We start from the raw sequence: 19,462 nt of genomic DNA on the forward strand, positions 1-19,462 counted from the left end.
TGCCAGGTGTGCAGAAAATAATTCTGAGTGTAAATAGATTTATTGCAGCAGATTTCTGCCCCAGAATTGAGTAGGAATTCACAGTAGTACAGTGGGAAGTGGGCATTATAGGAGTTGATTTGCCTTGTACGTTTTTGTAAGGCCCTGTGAAACATGTACATTCTGATAGATACATCTGCCGTGTGGATTCCTCACCTTGTGAATATCCCCTTGCGTCAGCAACATTCGGAAATTCTTTTCGTAGCCTCGCACCGACGTGGACATGGACGTCATAGAGACACGGCATCGCACGCGACTCCGCTGACGTCACCAACGCCTATAATAGGCCCACGTTCGCGTGATAACATCAGTTCCCTTTTTTTCGCGTCGTCGACGCTAACGGTTTCGGGAATCACAATAGCCAACTGGTACTTTGTTGCCTTTTTGTTACCACTTTCTGCTTCTTTGTTTCCTGTCTCTTCGACGATGTCAACAAAGAAGACCGGCTTCAAGCCCTGCAGGGAGTGCGGGTAAATGATGTCTATTACTGACCCGCACGAAGACTGCATTTGGTGTTTGAGCTCTGACCACGATGTGGATGGTTGTTCGTCTTGTCGGAAGATGAATTCGAAGGCCCTGAGGGAAAGAGAGACCAAGCTCCTGGTAGCGAAGCTGAAGGCTGGAAAAGGAAAATCTTCGAGGTCTCGTTCTCGAAGGGCGAGGTCGAGGTCAAAGTCTAGATCCGGATCTCGAGAGGAGTCGTCTTCGAGGTCCACTTCAGATCATGCTTCGAAGTCGAAGAAGAAGCATAAGAAGAGGAGACATGAGTCCCGACGTCGTTCCGGTAAGGAGTCGGGCTCGAGGTCGAGGTCACCGAAGAAGGTACGTTCTAAGGTGGTTACGCTGGATGTCTCAGAACCTGAAGGTAAGCCCTCGCCTTCGGAGTCGGCGGGCGCGGTCGCCGACTCCGGCTTCGAGTCCGTCTCCGGCGCCGTCCCCGGCCCGAGAAGAGGAAGAGGTTCAGGTGGAAGTGGATTCCGTGCCTACTGAAGAGCCGAATCCTAACCCTCCTCAAGACCAGCCTGAGGGTTTACAGCCACCCTTTCCAGCCCCAGACCAGGACCCATCGGCGTTTCTGAACGCTATGTATGGTGTCTTTTCAAGGGCGTGATACCCCTCTGGCCCACCTTTGGGTCCCATGGGTCCTCTGGCTTTCAATCTAGGAGTCCCTCACTCCTATCCTCCTGCTCCATTCATGCCCTATATGCCGGCTCCGACGCCGCCATGGCAATTTCCGGCTCCACCGAAGTCGTCGATGCCGGTTCCGGCGTCGCCCGCTCCAGAACGACCTCGAGAGCATCCCGCTGGGCCATTGGATTCAATACCGACGTCGATCCAGACTCTGTCAGCCGTTGGTGGATCCGGCTGCGAGGCGTGTGAAGGAGAGGTCCAGAAGGGAGGCTCAGCGCCTTTGGAAGGTATATAGAGTCTCATCCTGATTTGGAGGAAGGTGAATTGGATGAGGATTGTTTTGAGGAACTGGGTGACGCTGGTAGCCTGGATTTCTCTCCGAAGTGGGAGTTACCTTCAGGATCTGATACACCTTCTAAGGATGTCCAGCCTTATCATATGGTGATGAGGAAGGCTGCAGAGCTTCTGCAATTGACTTTGCCAACGGTGGAGTTTAAATCCAATCTTCTCACTAAGGTTTTACATTCATCTAGTTCTGTGGTAGAACCATTGCTTCCGTTTAATGACGCCTAAAAGGATCCTATTTTGGAGGTGTGGAAGAAACCACTGTCAGCTCCTGCAGTATCAAAGAGTGTGGCAAGAAGGTACAGGGTTGCACCTGAAGACCCTGCTTTTTTGACGTCTCATCCATCACCAGAGAGTCTAGTCATTCAAGCAGCCTGCTCCAAAAAGAATGTGAGTGCCTTTCCCCAGGTACCCTGTGAAAAAGAGGCAAAGAAACAGGATCAGGTTGCTAAAAGACCTTCTCCTCTGCAAGCATGGCGTTGAAGCCGACTAATGCCACTTGTCTGATGGGGAGGTATGTGCATGCCCTTATGGATTCTTTGCGTATTCTAACTCCTAAGATTCCTGATGCCAACAGGAATGATTTTGAGGAGGTAATTTCGGATGCACAGGCAGCGGCTCGCCAAGTGATACAGAGTGGTCTGGACACTGCTGACTCTGTGGCACGTATCATGGGCACTGCTGTCGCCACTAGAAGATCAGCTTGGCTGAAATCCTCAGACTTTTCGGCGGATGTTCAGTCGACTTTGCTGGATCTTCCGTTTGATGGATCTGGTCTCTTTGGGAAGAAAGCTGATACGGCCCTGGAGAGATTTAAAGACAGTAGGGCGACTGCTAAATCTTTAGGTCTCCAGATCAGAGGCTCTTCGACCAACAGGAGATTCAGGGGTTTCGGTCGCTCTTCCTTTCGGAATTACGGACAAGGTCAGCAGCAGCAGCAACAGCAGCAGCAGCAGCAGCAGCAGCAACAAAATTCCATGTACAGGTCTTACAGGGGAAAGCAAAGAGCTCGTCCTCGTGGACGTCAAGCCTCTTCCTCCTCCACTTCCTCCAACCCTCCAGCCTCAGAAAAGCAGTCCTAGATCCGCCATTCAGGATCATGTGGGTCCGGTGGGGGGTCGGCTTACCCATTTTCTACAGGATTGGGAATCGGTTACATCAGATCTTTGGGTTCTCAATCTTGTAGAAAATGGGTATGCCCTTCCCTTTCGGGAGTTTCCTCCCAATTACCCTCCTTGCCAAGGTTTTTGCACGGAGGATCATCTGTTGCTTCTACAGGAGGAAGTGCAGACTCTATTAAGAAAGGGTGCGATAGAGGTGGTCCCAGAGCAGGAAAGGGGTCAGGGGTGCTACTCCCGGTATTTCCTGATTCCCAAGAAGGATGGCAGACTTCGTCCAATCCTGGATCTCAGGATCTTGAATCTCTATCTGAAGCAAGAGAAATTCAAGATGCTCACCCTTGCTCAGGTTCTTCAAGCGCTGCTAGAAGAAGACTGGATGGTGTCGCTCGACTTGCAGGATGCATACTTTCACATCCCAATCCTGAAGTCGCACAGGAGGTATCTCCGGTTTACTGTGGGTTCGCAACACTATCAGTTTGCGGTCCTTCCGTTTGGACTTACTACTGCGCCTCGAGTCATCACCAAGGTGATGGCGGTGGTGGCAGCGCATCTCAGAAGGTCGGGGATTCCGGTATTCCCCTATTTGGACGACTGGCTGATCAAAGCAGAGTCGTCAGAGAGAGTGCTCCATCATCTGCAGGAGACAACCCAGTTGTTGTACAGATTGGGTTTTTCGATACCCAAGTCTCACCTGGTGCCCTTCCAGCGCAACCTGTTCATAGGTGCTGTACTGGACACAACTGTATGTCGCGCATTCCCTCCTCCTCAAAGGATTCGCGACATACAGGAAATGATTCCTTTATTCTGCAATGGAGCGGTCGTTCCAGTCCTGAAGGTCCTTCGTCTGCTCGGTCTGATGGCTTCCTGCATTCTGTTGGTCAACCATGCACGCTGGCACATGAGGGCGCTCCAGTGGTGCCTCCGCAGGCAGTGGTATCAACACAACGGAGATCTCAGGGAGTCAGTAAGGATCTCCAGAGAAGCTGCGGCGGATCTGTCTTGGTGGGGCGTGGAAGGCAACCTGTCTCAGGGGAAGCCTTTTCAACTGCCTCCAGCGGTGGTCACAGTGATTTCGGATGAATCCACTCTAGGGTGGGGTGCTCATCATGGGGATCTGGAGGTCAAAGGTCTTTGGTCTCCAGAGGAAAGGTTGCTTCACATCAACCTTCTAGAATTGCGGGCAATACGTTTGGCGCTCAAGGCCTTCCTCCCTTCCGTTCGCGGTCGGTCGGTCCAGGTCCTGACGGACAACACGACCGCGATGTGGTACATCAACAAGCAGGGAGGAGTAGGGTCGCAGTGTCTCTGCAGAGAGGCCCTGCGTCTCTGGTCCTTGGTTCAGGACCATCAGATTTGTCTGATGGTGAATCATCTGGCCGGAGTTCTGAACGTGCGTGCGGACAGTCTCAGTCGGCAGTTTTCGGCCGACCACGAGTGGGGGCTTCACCCGGAGGTGGTTCGTCACGTCTTTCGGACTTGGGGGACTCCTCAGGTGGACCTGTTCGCCACTCGCGAGAATGCTCACTGCCCGTCATTCTGCAGTCTCCAGTTTCCGTTGCAAGGAGCCTTGGGGGACGCGTTTCAGTTGAGTTGGGGAAAACATATCCTTTACGCGTTTCCTCCCATACCCTTGATTCCTCGGGTTCTGAGGAAGATTCGCCAAGACCGGGCCCAAGTTATATTGATCGCCCCGGACTGGCCAAGAAGGGTGTGGTATACAGATCTTCTCCACCTCTCCTCTCACCCGCCGCTCCGTCTCCCTCACAGGGCAGACCTCCTCTCTCAGATGGAGGGGCAGGTTCTTCACCCCCACCTCCAGACATTACACCTTCATGCCTGGAGATTGAACGGGGCAACCTGAATACCTTTTCTCTCCCGCCTGACGTGGTGGATGTCATCTTGTCAGCCAGGCGTGACTCCACTAAGTCCGTCTATTCATATAGATGGTCAAAATTTGTCACTTGGTGTGGGGAAAAATCTATTGACCCTTTGAGAGCCCATTTGTCTGATGTTCTCCAGTTTGCCCTCTCTCTGGCGCGGCAAGGGCTTGCTGTTGCCACGGTTAAGGTCTATCTTTCTGCGCTGTCGGCATTTCTCTGCTTGCCTGACCAGCCATCTCTTTTTAAATCTCCTGTGGTTTTAAGGTTTTTGAAGGGCCTCACAAATAAGTTCCCTCCTACTCCTTTTATTGTGCCTCAGTGGGACTTAAATCTTGTCTTGACCTTTTTAATGGGTGCTCCCTTTGAGCCTCTTCACAAATGTCCTATGAGGCTTTTGACTCTTAAGACAGTCTTCCTCGTTGCAATAACCTCGGCAAGGAGGGTAAGTGAGCTTCAGGCTCTTAGTTCCAAGCCCCCATTCTTGACCATTCATGCTGATCGAATGGTTCTTAGGACCAGGGCTGCTTTTCTCCCAAAGGTGGTGACTCCTTTCCACCTTGGTCAATCCATTACCCTCCCTACCTTTTATCCTCCCCCCTCACCCTTCCAAGGAGGAGGAGAGATTGCACCGTCTGGACCCCAAGAGGGCGGTGTCCTTTTACTTGGACAGATCTAAAGACTGTCGTTTGGATGACCAACTCTTCATTGGGTTTGCTGGCTGCAAAAGAGGAAGAGCGGTCCATAAGAGAACCTTGTCAAGATGGATCCTCCTATGTATAAAGATCTGCTACTGTTTGGCCGGTAAGGAACCACCAGAGGGCATAAGGGCTCATTCTACAAGAGCTAAATCTTCATCCTCAGCATTGGCTAGAGGTGTTCCTGTAGAGGACATTTGTAGGGCGGCAACTTGGTCTTCCCTCCACACTTTCGCGAAGCATTACTGCTTGGATTCCGAGGTGAGGAGGGACGGCCACTTTGCTCGCTCTGTCCTTCAGGATTTCCTGGTTTAGAAGAGTGGACACCCTCCTCCGGGAGTGGGGACTGCTGTGGGACTCTATTCACAAGGTGAGGAATCCACACGGCAGATGTATCTATCAGAAGAACAAGTTACTTACCTTCGGTAACGCTTTTTCTGGTAGATACAATATCTGCCTGTGGATTCCTCACTGACCCACCCGCCTCCCCGTTGTCCACTCTTCTATACCAGTATATCTGTATTGTATTTATTTTATGGTCAAGGAAATGTGTTATTTTGAATGTTTGCTTACATTTGCTTCACACTGTGTGTGTTATTTTGACTATCGTGTACTGTGTATACTTTGTACATTTCTACTGTCATTGGTCCGTCCGTGTGCCTCGAAGGCACGGAAAAAAGGGCGGAACTGATGTCATTACGCCGGCGTGGGCCTATTATAGGCGTCGGTGACGTCAGCGGAGTCGCGTGCGATGCCGTGTCTATGACGTCCATGTCCACGTCAGCGCGAGGCTACGAAAAGAATTTCCGAATGTTGCTGACGCAAGGGGATATTCACAAGGTGAGGAATCCACAGGCAGACATTGTAGCTACCAGAAAAAGCGTTACCGAAGGTAAGTAACTTGTTCTTTGTGGACATTCACAAACTCTTCTCTGATGGGGCAGGGCAGGCCTTTTATTCCTCCGGGCATTTCCCCGGTGGTCCGGAGTCACTGGAGGCCGGTTTTAGAGCAGGTGGTCACTGACCCCAGCTCCCTGAGATAGTTCCAGCCTGGTGGAGACTTCAAGAGCGAGAGAAAGAGGGAGGAAGGGTGAAAGCCGAGAGAAAGTGATCAGAGAGGGAGAGGCGGGAAGGAGAAAGAAAGAATGGATGGATGGAAAGAGAAAGAGAGAATGGATGGACGGAAAGAGAAAGATAGAATGGATGGACGGACGGACGGAAAGAGAAAGAGAGAATGGATGGATGGAAAGAGAAAGATACAATGGATGGACGGAAAGAGAAAGATAGAATGGATGGATGGAGAGAAAGATAGAATGGATGGACGGAAAGAGAAAGCTAGAATGGACGGAAAGAGAAAGAGAGAATGGATGGATGGAAAGAGAAAGATACAATGGATGGACGGAAAGAGAAAGATAGAATGGATGGATGGAAAGAGAAAGATACAATGGATGGACGGAAAGAGAAAGATAGAACGGATGGATGGAAAGAGAAAGATACAATGGATGGACGGAAAGAGAAAGATAGAATGGATGGATAGAAAGAGAAAGATAGAATGGATGGATGGAAAGAAAGAGAGAGAGAATGGATGGATGGAAAGAGAAAGATCGAATGGATGGACGGAAAGAGAAAGAATGGATGGATAGAAAGGGAAAGATAGAATGGAAGGATGGAAAGAGAGAGAGAGAATGGATGGATGGAAAGAGAAAGATCGAATGGATGGACGGAAAGAGAAAGATATAATGGATGGACGGAAAGAGAAAGATAGAATGGATGGATGGAAAGAAAGAGAGAATGGATGGATGGAAAGAGAGAGAATGGATGGAAAGAGAAAGATCGAATGGATGGACGGAAAGAGAAAGAATGGATGGATAGAAAGGGAAAGATAGAATGGAAGGATGGAAAGAGAGAGAGAGAATGGATGGATGGAAAGAGAAAGATCAGATGGACGGAAAGAGAAAGATAGAATGGATGGATATAAAGAGAAAGATAGAATGGAAAGAGAAAGAGAATGGATGGATGGAAAGAGAAAGATAGAATGGATGGAAAGAGAAAGATAGAATGGATGGATAGAAAGAGAAAGAGAGAATGGATGGATGGAAAGAGAAAGATCGAATCGATGGATGGAAAGAGAAAGAGCGCGGAAGGAGATGGTGGATGTGAGTATTTTTGCCAGGGATACTTGTAGTACCCCAGTCCGGCCCAGCTATCCCACCTTTTACCATCCTGGAAATGTTAAGAAATCTCCTCTCTTTGAGGAGACGAAGAGGAACGGGTGAGCCCTACATTTGGGGTGGGCGCGATGAAAGGACCTTTTCCTCAGGAATAAGAAAATAAATGTGCTTTTGCTCCGAAGGCTTTACCAGTGGTCTGGAAAATGGACCGAATGTTATCCACACCACAGGGTTACTGATAAAGCGGTACCAGTGGCTCGTAGGGGAGATATGTTCATTCCTGCTCCCATTCCCCTGGCAATTCCTACATTTTACCGGACTTTCACAGCAAGATTCCAGCTACTTTCAGCAGCCAGATCTAAGATTCCAGCTACTTTCAGCAGCCAGATCTCCGTGGGAAGTAAAAACTTGTGACTTCCATGGGATGGTCACTGCTGTTACTGGCCGCTACAAGGGTAATACAAAACAACCATAGCTGCAGTGCCTCTGGCACCAAGGTAATACCTTTTGTAAACCTATGTCAAATGCCTCAAATTTCAGCTTTAAATATATTTTGGAAATGCAGCTATTATTCTCCAAATTTCGGCTTATGAGTTCTGAAAATAAACCCATTTGTGTCTCAAGTATCCACTCTCAATTTTGGTATACGTATATTAATTCACACAAGTAAAACCTTCTAATTTAGTAGGCTGGACTGCACACAGGAGCGCTACTTACAGGTAACTGGCGAGCTACTCGTTGGAGAAGCCTGGACTAGCACAATTTGATATAGAAGAGAAGATTCTTGGGAGTCTTGGAGGGGGGCAGAGGTTCTGCAAGTTAATTGTTGGGGTCTCATTGACTGTGCAGAAGGTAGCCAACCATAGGCGAGTGGGAGTTTGACCCTCCGATTGATGTATTCAGAGTGGAAGCAGAGCACAGTCTTGTGCTGCACAGTATGCTTTTTTGCTCTATACTATGGGGTGCCGAGTTACACTTTGATGGACCGAGTACTGTCCATCAGGATAGCGAAGGACATTACCACTGTCATCCAATGGCACTTCCAACAAATATAGAGATGACTGCTGGCCTGGCAGTCATCTTTGAACCTGGAAAGGAATCACCATGACAGATTCACTTCAAGGTGTTAAAAGTTTGGTTGACGGCCCCCGTCTGTTTTGACAGCCATTCATCAAACTTTTTTAGTTTTGCAGAAACAAACTTCCCAAGCAGGAGTTTGTTTCTGAAAAGGAAACAAAAATAATGACCTCCGCACCTTGGATGGTTTCTGGTGGTCATTATTTGCTTCTTTCCGTCCCTCGCCGCCTGGAAATTCTGACTGTGAGGGATAGAGAATAAAAGGATATTGTATTGTCATCTTAAAAAGGTAGGTGGTGTAATTCCCTTCCTCCAACGTCCCCACTCTGGCAGGCCGTTGGAGAAAACTTTCCATTGGTGTAGCCAACAGAGTTCTGACTATCACTAAATGAGGTGGGAGGACAAGGTACTCCATCACGTTTGTGATAGATTCCCCCTCCTGCCAAACCCTAAATCAGAAACTATAACTTTTCCTCTATGTCACTGTCATATTCTTTCTGTCCCTATGACACTGTATATTTTTCTGAATAGTTTTTGTATGCGTTGCGGTGAGCGCTTCTCTGTGTAGTATTGCCTCTATAGCCTGGTCTCGATGCTTCTCCCATTAAGGAAACAAATAAATGACATGTGTAACGACTGAACTAAGATCAACCATTGGTAATAACACCACCGTATTCCAGTGCATTGTGTTCTTGCTTCTCAACAATCTGGAGTTGCTGGGGTTTCCATTCAGATGGGACTTGGCTTAGTAGTTCGGTGGTCAACATCCCTTTTGGTGGGCCAAGTATAGTTGTCATATGGTTGGCCCTTGTATGTAAGGGCACAAGCGAGCTACAAAGCAAATGCAACTCAGAGTAATTACCAGTGCAGAGGTTAACTCAAGCATTTATCCTTTTTTTTGCTCTTTATCTGTATCTGCCTGTTTTTTATATTTTGTTGCATCTTTTCTCCTTCCTCTGTATCTCTGCTTCAGTCTGTCTTCCTCTCCCTGTAATTCTCCTCTCGCTGGATAGCTCTAAACGCTTACTCTGCCCGCATCTTTGCCTCGAGCAGTTGCCAGTGACCTGCCAGCATTATAATCTGTCTCCTTGTGTATAGGTTTTCACTTGGACCGGTTTGAAAGCTTTTGCCTAGTTCTTCTCTTGGGTTCCCTGGAGAATGGATCTCACATAAACTCATTCTTTCCTTCACCTCCTGTTTTGCAGACAGGGGAGACGGTAGCTCTGAAGAAGGTGGCCCTTCGGAAGCTGGAGGATGGGATCCCCAACCAAGCCCTGCGAGAGATCAAGGCTCTCCAGGAGATCGAAGACAACCAGTATGTAAGTGACTAGAGCGGAGCGTGAGATAGGAGACCAGGGGCAACATGGGGGTGCACCCTCTTTTAGTACCTCAAGGACACCAGGAATACAAGATAACACCAGACCTCAAACCAGTCTATAGAGGTCAGACCCAAGGTTAATCCCAGGCCTTGCAGAGGTCAGTGGAACCAGTATGTAAGTGACTGCAGTGGAGAATGAGGTTTGAGACATGGGGCAATGAGGGAGCGCACCCTCTTTTAGTACCTCAAGGGCATCAGGAATACAAGATGACACCAGACCTAAAACCAGCCCAAGATTAATCCCAGGTCTTGTGGAGGTCAGTGGAAACCAGTATGTAAGTGACTGGGGTGGAGCATGAGGTATGAGACCAGGGGCATGTTCAGGTTCTGAAGGAGAGCACCCCCTTTAGTACATTGAGGACCCGAGGAATATAAAATGAACACAAGACCTAAAACCAGGCTGTAGAGGTCAGACCAAGGTTAATCCCAGGCCTTGCAAGAGTTCAGTGGAAACCAGTATAGGGCACAAAAGGAGTAAGATAAGGGCTCTTTGTTTTATGGTATGGTTTTCAACATGTATGTCTGTATTTATCCATATGTATTTCTTGCTTACATTATTCGTATTTATTCATATTTATTTTGTGTAAACCTGTACTTTTTAAATGCTGCCTAGTATTAGCAAATATAACATACCAATATATTCAAATGAAAAGTTCAACATTCTAACAGAAGCAAATACATAAAATCTTATAAAGTGATTTAATAACATTTAATCCCATTTGTAAACTGCATGCTGTCCTGTAGTGACATGGAAGTCTTGAATAATAAGATGTCGAGTCATAGAAAGTTAGACCATATTTTAGTATATTAAAAAAGGAATACATACAGGAAAACATTGTTTCCCTCAGTATTTAACTATAAAAGTCAGTAAAACTCTAACAGGAGAATAGGAGGGCAGAGCCAACTGATGCCAGATAGAGATGGGACCCTGGCAGCAAGGGCGAGCAAACCATGCAGATGGGAACATAGCAACCACTGTGTGACATGAAGAACACACAGCACATGAAAACGAGGAGGTGGCATCCAGGAAAAGGAAACACTGCCCCGGAAGCGAAGAGCAAGTCATACAGGTGAATAGAGATGGCCATTATCTGGTAGGAGTTCTGAAGACAAGAAGGTGGAGTCAGAAAAAGAGGGCACTTGCAGTAGAGGAGATCAAACCATGACAGGGAGAGGGGTAATAGGTGTGTAACGCTAGGAGCACAGATGTCATGAGTACAGGGTCAGCCAATATCCGACCTGATGCAGACAATTGAATAATGCTAGTGAGGCGATGAGGACAAGGGGCACGAAGACCAGCAGTGAGTCGAAGGCGAAAGAGGGACAACGTGAGGTGAGGCAGCCGTGGCAGAACTAGAGCAAACAATGTATAGGGGAAATGAACCAACGTCCAAGTGTTGAGTGGAAATAAACCAGTGCAGGAGAATGCTGTTAGCAGTGTCCTGGCAGCATGAGAGGGTGTGATGAAATACCGAATCAGGAACTCTTCTCCACCTCGAACCAGGCTCCAAATACACCTGTTCACAGCTTATTCAAACCTGTGATTCACTGAGGCTTCCTAAGAGCGCCCACTTCATTGCTGGGTTTCAGCTTGTTTGCCATTGAAGAGTAAACTCTGCAAGAAGTGACGTGACATACAAGGCAGCATACCGCAAATTTAACTCTGCCAAATAGTTGTGTAAGATAATGTTCAGACAAAGGACAGTAAAAAGATAAATAAAGGTGTATCTGTGATCCACTAGGGCTGGCACTGCTATGCCTCCTAGCGCAAATGCCAGATGAAAATAAGCGCTTTTCTTGCCCTGGTACTGCTCCTTGCGAAGCGTAGAGCGGCCTGCAGGTGTGACCGGGGACGTGTGCCCACTGCTTGTGACTGGTTACTGAATATGGCATACTCACCTCTTCAACTGCTTTCGGTCCCTTTAGAGGGAGTTGTGTGCGATGGGAGACTTTTGAAACTCATTATTGCTCTTCACACTGCTACTTGGTCACGTGATGTTGGAAGGCAGGCGGGGTATGACTCCAAAAATCCCTATCAGAAATAGGATTGAAACAGGGATGCCTGTTGCCCACCCTCCTTTTTTCGCTATATACAGCAGACTTGCCCGATGTGTTAAGTAAGGTAGCTGGTGATGCCCCAAAATCAGGCTCTTATTGATTAGGCACACTCCTCTACGTGGAGGATATTGTTCTGTTAGACCGGACTCCTAAAGGTCTTCAAAGACGTCTTGACATGCTGTCATTATACTCAGACGCTCAGTTCTTGAATGTAAAATAAAACGACGGTGATGAGGCTTTCGTCCAAAGGGGTGTCAGAGAAATACAAAATATAAGTGGTTCTATAGTAAATCTCCCATAGAAGTAGTAAAATCCTACCCCTTTCTTGGAAGAATTATGTCTGCAAATTTGACTGGCTGCGATCATATCTCACACATATCTTACTGGCCCTCAATTGTCAGAAAGGCGGCTGCTCTAAATGTAACCTTTCACGGAGTAAAAGTCACCTTACCTGTCCCTGTGGCTTCTCCCTACCCACGCCCTCTCTGCCACCGTCTTCCACTAGAATTCCTTTGCAACAGATTAGGCTAGGCCAATTAAATGTCAGGTCCATGCAGAAACATCACCTAGAAATTCACGAACTACTGTCCAATCACACCCTAGACATTTTATTCCTTACAGAAACGTGGCTGAAAGATGAAATGGAATCAGTTGTTAACCTAGCTACCCCCAAAGGTTACACAACATATACCCTAAACAGACACACTAGGGGTGGCGGGATAGCGATGATGGTGAAATCCCATCTCTTTTGTACCTTCACTATGTTAGAAATTGAAGATTGTGAATGCGCCCGATACACTATTAAAATCAATCCCCACCTTACCCTTGCGGGCCTTTTGATCTATAGACCCCCGGGAGCTGACGCGAACTTTATATTATCTCTCCTTGAGAATGTATGCTCCCTGGTTATTGGAACTGCTAATTTTTCTATTATCGGGGATCTAAATATCCATTTTGATACTACTACCGATAATAAGATTAATACCTTAATTGCTGACGTAGCCGCTCTACAGCTCTGCCAACTGGTAAGCGGTCCCACGCACAGTGGCGGGCACATCCTAGACCCGATCTTCTCTAACCTTACTAATATGAATGTAGACTCGCCTATTCCCATGACTTGGTCAGACCACTATCTAGTGATCATGGTACTGTCCATTGGGGGCGACTCGTACATTAACTCCGCTCAGCAGGTTAGGAAAAGACCATGGAAAAAGCTACGTCTTGAGGAATTCCACGCTCTCCTCACTATGGACACCCCTATTCTTAGTGAGGACCCTAATTCAGGGTATGACATTCTCTGTGACTGGATTATCAGAGCCTTAGATATGTTGATCCCAGCAAAATTGATCAAGTCACGATCTCATGAATCCAGCCCATGGTTTAATGACGAGCTTATTTTACAAAGAAAGGAGCTAAAAATAGCAGAACGAAGATGGAGAAGGGACTACGACGTTCCTACGTTTAAAACCTTGTACGTCCAGCTACAAAAAAACTACCATCGCAATATATGTAGGATAAGAGCAGCATACTACGCTACTGAGATTAACAACAGCCAGAACGCCTCCAAAACTATTTTTAGAATTTTGAAAGAGCTCAGTGCTAAAAAAACAGTAAATAAACCGAACACCTCACCCGCATTATGCTATAGCCTAGCCACCTTCTTTATGGACAAAATCAAGAAAATTTACAACTCTTTTCCGACTGTTTCTCAATCTACCCCCATGGCAGACCCTGATAGACCCAAACTTTCTAGTATTCCGGCACTCAGTCAAGAAAACCTTCTGACACTATGTAACAAAATTAAATCTGGCTCTCCTGCGGATCCCCTGAAACCTGAACAATTCAGAGAAGCTGGCGAGATAATACTAGGCCCTCTTAGAGACATTATCAACCTGTCCTTTCTTACGGCCAGTATTCCCGCCAGCTGGAAGCAAGCGTGGGCCTCTCCTACCATTAAGAAACCCACGCTTGACCCTAACCTACCTGAAAACTTCAGGCCCATTTCTCTACTTCCTTGGCCAGCCAAAGTGGCGGAAGCCCATGTCAATTCCACCCTGACCAACTTTTTGGTGTCTAATTCCATTCTAGACAGGTCTCAACATGGCTTCCGGGCCGGACACAACACCGAAACCGCCCTCCTGAGTGTTATTGAACATCTTCGGACCATACTTGACTCAGGAGGAACGGCAGCACTGATTCTTTTGGATGTCAGTGCTGCCTTTGATACGGTTTCACACAAGGTGCTGATGTCCAGATTAGAGGAAGTGGGGGTATGTGATCAGGCTCTTAGCTGGCTTAAGGCTTTTTTGTCAGATAGATCTTTCAGGGTCTCCATCCCACCGTATCTTTCCAAGATATGTCCGGTTGAACAGGGAGTACCCCAGGGTTCTGCTCTCAGCCCCACCCTGTTCAATGTTTATGTCCATCCTTTGGCTGAGGTGGCCAGGAAGCGCGGGCTTTCACTCGTGTCCTATGCCGACGATACCCAGCTGGTGGTAGCATTAAAAGACGAGAGCGGCCTGAGTGCGCAGAATTTTAAACAGACTCTCGCAGATATCACCAGCTGGATGACTTCAAATTACCTCCAACTCAACGCCGGCAAGACGGAGGTCTTGCTGTTAGGTAAAGACACTACGGCTTGGGGCAACAACTGGTGGCCTGAAACTCTGGGTCAACCACCTGTGCCCAAAAATGTTGTAAAAAATCTAGGAGTATGGGTGGACTCTACCTTAAACTTTGTCCATCATACAAAAAAAGTCGCGGCCACCTGTTTTGGTATTTTACGAAACCTACGGCCCATTTTAAAATATTTTGATCACCACACCCGCCAACTGGTGGTACAATCGGCTATTCTCTCACGGCTGGACTACGCTAGTTCCTTGCTGCTAGGAACTAACGTAGCGGAGAAAGCCAGATTGCAGCGAGTTCAAAATGCCGCTGCAAGAGTTTTGACAGGCTTCCCTCGCCATAAATCTGTTACTACTACCCTTAAGAGTCTACACTGGCTCCCTGTAGAAAAGAGGATTTATTTTAAAACCCTATGCCTTGCTTTTAAAATTCTGAAACTTGCTTCCTCCCCCATGTTATGTCCACTCCTCTCACCTTATGTTATGTTATGTTAAATGGCACTTTTTGAGCGCACTAACACCCGAAGGTTTCTTGGCGCTTGCTGGAGGGACGTGTGAAAGAAAAACGAGGAGAAGATTACCCAGAAAGAGTAAACAGGAGAGTTTTAAGGAGTTTCCTAAACTGAAAAAGGGAGGCACTGGATTTAATGGCCTGAGGGAGGGGGTTCCAAAATTTAGGGGCTAGAGAAACAAAACGGCGACCCCCAAATGTATTGATTTTGAATTTGGGGGTGACAAGCAGATGATGATGAGCTGAACGGAGGGAGCGTGCGGGTCGATACAGAGTGACCAAGGATTTCAAAAAAGCAGGACAAGGGCAGTGAAGGGATTTAAATACCATGCAGCCCATCTTGAAGGCTGCCCTCTCCTTCACTGGCAGCCAATGGAGCTTGCGGAGCAAGTGCTTCGCAGATTGCCACCTAGGGATCTTAAAAATGAGGCGGGCTGCCTGATTCTGCACGACCTGAAGACGGTGCAGAAGAAATCGTGGGAGTGCATGGTAAAGGGAATTGGAAAAGTCAAGGCGCGATAGGACAAGGGACATGACGACCTGACACAGAGCCGCATGTGGGAGTAGGTCCCTGATCTTCCGGATCTTTCGGAGTTGGAACATGCACTAAGAGATCGTGGCACCCACTTGAGCTTTAAGTGACAGCTCCGCGTCGATCGTCACCCCCAAGCTCCTAACTGCCTTGAGTGGTGTAGGAGGGGGACCGAAGTCAAGGGGCCAGAACTGCGGGCCCCAATATGCAGCACTTGAGCCAGGGAGAAGCAGCTCAGTCTTTCCAGGGTTAAGTTTTAACTGGTTTAGATTCATCCATTGTTGGATGTAAGTCATAACGGCGTGAAAGTTGTTAACCGCCTGTGGAGAATCAAGTGGAAAGACGAGCTGCAAGTCATCTGCATAATTGAAGACTGTAACGTCCCAATTATGGAGAGAACGAATTAAAGGGCGGAGGTAAAGATTAAATAATAAAGGGGAAAGTGAAGAGCCTTGGGGGACTCCGCAAGTGGTGGAAGATTTTGACGCGGTGAAGGGACCTAGTTGTACAGCTTGTGACCTGCCTGTGAGGAATGACTCGACCCACCTAAGAGCAGAACCCTGAATGCCGGCCTGTCCGACACGGTGGAGAAGGATGTCATGATCCACCGTGTCGAACGCGGCAGACAGGTCCAGAAGAACAAGGGCCTGTGGTCTCTTAGCATCTGCATTCCCTCTCAAAGTATCCATGACTGCCAAAATAACAGCTTCCGTTGAATGGGCCGGCCTAAAGCCGGCCTGATTAGGCTCAAGGAAGCAAGAACTCTCGATGAAGTTGGAAAAACACCAGGTGACATGGGCTTCGAGGAGTTTTGACAGGTAAGGCAACAGGGATATTGGTCGATAGTTAGAGGGTTCCGCAGCATCCGCCCCTGTTTTTTTCAAGAGCGGCACGAGAATTGCTTCCTTAAAGGAACTGGGAACTGTGCCAGAGATGAGGGATACATTCAGGAAAGGTAGTATGCATTCTGGCAGCTTAAGGCAGATGTCCCGCAGTACCGAGGGAGGACAGTGGTCATTCGGTGAACCCGATCTTACACGGGTGGCTAATTTCGCTAAGGTAGGGAAGTCTAGGATAGGGAGCAAAGTGAGGGATAGAGGGTTATCCAGGGAAGCGTCAAGGAGTGATGACGGCTGTGAGGCAGGGATAATGGAATCTTTTATTTTAATAATCTTCTCGATAAAGAAAAGATTAAGGGCCTCACAGGTCTCCTTAGTCTGGGTTTGGGCTGGGAGAGTCCTGTCGTCAGTAGTCAACTCATTCCTAATCCTGAACACCTCTCGAGATTTATTAGTAGCTGAGAGAATTCTATCGGAGATATGCTCCGATTTAGCTGAGAGAATAGCTAATTTATACTCTGTGCGAGCTGTTACATATCTCTGTCTAGATGAGTTAGAGTAATCCCGCCTCCATGTACGTTCCAGTTGGCGAACCTCAAGTTTTAATTGCTTGAGGTTATCAGAGAACCACCGGTTGGCGTTAGGATGTCTGGTGCAGGGGAACTTGATTACTGGGGCAAATTGGTCACTGGCCCCTTTTAACCAGCCACCGATGTCAGTGTCCATCCTATTAACATCATCATGGGGGGAAGTAATCGGGCAGGTAGAGGCCAGGGTTGCTAAAAATCCCTTAGAGTCGTATTTTTTCCATGTGCGTGAGGAACCGCCTGCCATCATGGGGGCCTTAGTCCGCCCACTAAGAGTGATGGTCGTGTCGACTATGTAGTGGTCCGACCACACACATGGAAGTGTAGAAGGTTGGGAGAGGGTTAAATTAGTGGTCCAAACCTGATCTAATATGTGACCTCTTACGTGAGTGGGTGAAGAGACATGCTGACTCATGTTCAAGCTTGTCAGGGTATCGGATAGTGCCGTGGCTTGTGCCCCTGCATTGGCGTCATTAAACCAATAATTAAAATCCCCAAAAAGGGCGAAACTGGAATATGATGGCAGAAGAGCAGTCAATTGTTCGCATAGTTTCTCAGCGAAATCCGGCATGGGTCGAGGAGGGCGATATAAAAGGGCAAAAGAGAAAGCCCCGGCTTCCGTTCCCAGACTAATAATCAGATTCTCTACTTGTAATAATACGAATGAGGACGAGGAAATAAGATGAAATCGTTTTGAAATGATAGCCGCCACCCCGCCACCAGGGTGGTCAGCGACACGGTCAGCATGGAGGATGAAATAATCTGGGGGAAGGGCAGCCAAGATGTCGGGGAGAGAATCCTCCGTGAGCCAGGACTCAGTCAACAGGAGTAGGTCAGAGGTTTCTTGTGTCAGCAAAGTAAAGATGTCTGCCTGATGTCTCACCATTGAACGGGTGTTTAAATATAATACCCGGATGGAGATATGGTTCTTTAAAGGGACAGTCGGGGGGGTACAGAGGTCGTGAAGGGAAGGGGATTTGCGTAGGATGCCGAGTGCAGTGAGTTTCCCCATGGTAGCTAAAGAGGGAGCATGACAGGGTAAATTAAGGTCCGTCCCACAATTGCCTAGCTGTATATGGAATGATATGGCTAGTATCCCCTGCCCCTGGGCCCGTCCGGACGCGGACGGGCGCAGACGGGCTAAACTCTGGCGCGACTCCGGCGCGCCTACGACGCGCCCGCTGCGCTCGTCCGCTGCGCTGACACATAGTGGGCGTTTAAATAGGAGAATGACGAGGGGGGTGTGGCGAAGCTCCAACTCGCCACCCAACCCAACCCAAGATGGCGCCCGCGGCCGCTGGGGAGCCCGTCTAAGCGGTCAGCCCGCAGCAGGCAGCTTGGCCTCTAAGAAGGTAGAGTGAAGTTAGTAGCCTGTTGATTTTCAGGGCAAAGGGTTAGAAACAAAAATCAAAATATTTAAAAAGTAAATGTCGCTACTCGTAGTCAGCAGGACAATAGTTAAAATGATTACAGCAGCGCTCCAGCTATCCCTCTGCCACCAGGCAGCTTTGCGATCACTTGGAAGAAGAAAGGTTCACTCCTAAATAGGAGAATGACGAGGGGGGTGTGGCGAAGCTCCAACTCGCCGGCCAACCCTACCCAAGATGGCGCCCGCGGGGGAGCCCGTCTAAGCGGTCAGCCCGCAGCAGGCAGCTTGGCCTCTAAGAAGGTAAAGTGAAGTTAGTAGCCTGTTGATTTTCAGGGCAAAAGGTTAGAAACAAAAATCACAATATTTAAAAAGTAAATGTCTCTACTCATAGTCAGCAGGACAATAGTTAAAATGATTACAGCAGCGCTCCAGCTATCGCGCACTAGCCCTCTGCCACCAGGCAGCTTTGCGATCACTTGGAAGAAGAAAGGTTCACTCCTAAATAGGACAATGACAAGGGGGGTGTGGCGAAGCTCCAACTCGCCGGCCAACCCAACCCAAGATGGCGCCCGCGGACACTGGGGAGCCCGTCTAAGCGGTCAGCCCGCAGCAGGCAGCTTGGCCTCTAAGAAGGTAAAGTGAAGTTAGTAGCCTGTTGATTTTCAGGGCAAAAGGTTAGAAACAAAAATCACAATATTTAAAAAGTAAATGTCGCTACTCGTAGTCAGCAGGACAATAGTTAAAATGATTACAGCAGCGCTCCAGCTATCGCGCACTAGCCCTCTGCCACCAGGCAGCTTTGCGATCACTTGGAAGAAGAAAGGTTCACTCCTAAATAGGACAATGACAAGGGGGGTGTGGCGAAGCTCCAACTCGCCGGCCAACCCAACCCAAGATGGCGCCCGCGGACACTGGGGAGCCCGTCTAAGCGGTCAGCCCGCAGCAGGCAGCTTGGCCTCTAAGAAGGTAAAGTGAAGTTAGTAGCCTGTTGATTTTCAGGGCAAAAGGTTATAAACAAAAATCACAATATTTAAAAAGTAAATGTCGCTACTCGTAGTCAGCAGGACAATAGTTAAAATGATTACAGCAGCGCTCCAGCTAT

The 19,462-nt window shown here is 48.1% G+C and overlaps 1 protein-coding gene across 1 annotated transcript in view; it reads left to right on the forward strand.

Annotated features, from left to right (window-relative positions):
* LOC144785872 (cyclin-dependent kinase 20) overlaps window positions 1–19,462 on the forward strand; it is a 130,466-nt gene that overhangs the window by 54,875 nt on the left and 56,129 nt on the right. Inside the window, exon 3 of the mRNA XM_078664727.1 lies at window positions 9,665–9,778. Coding sequence (XP_078520853.1) covers window positions 9,665–9,778 — 114 coding nt within the window. The remainder of the gene's footprint in view (window positions 1–9,664; window positions 9,779–19,462) is intronic.

The sequence above is a fragment of the Lissotriton helveticus genome, chromosome 10 (genome assembly GCF_964261635.1).
Source record: "Lissotriton helveticus chromosome 10, aLisHel1.1, whole genome shotgun sequence".
NCBI lineage: Eukaryota > Metazoa > Chordata > Amphibia > Caudata > Salamandridae > Lissotriton > Lissotriton helveticus.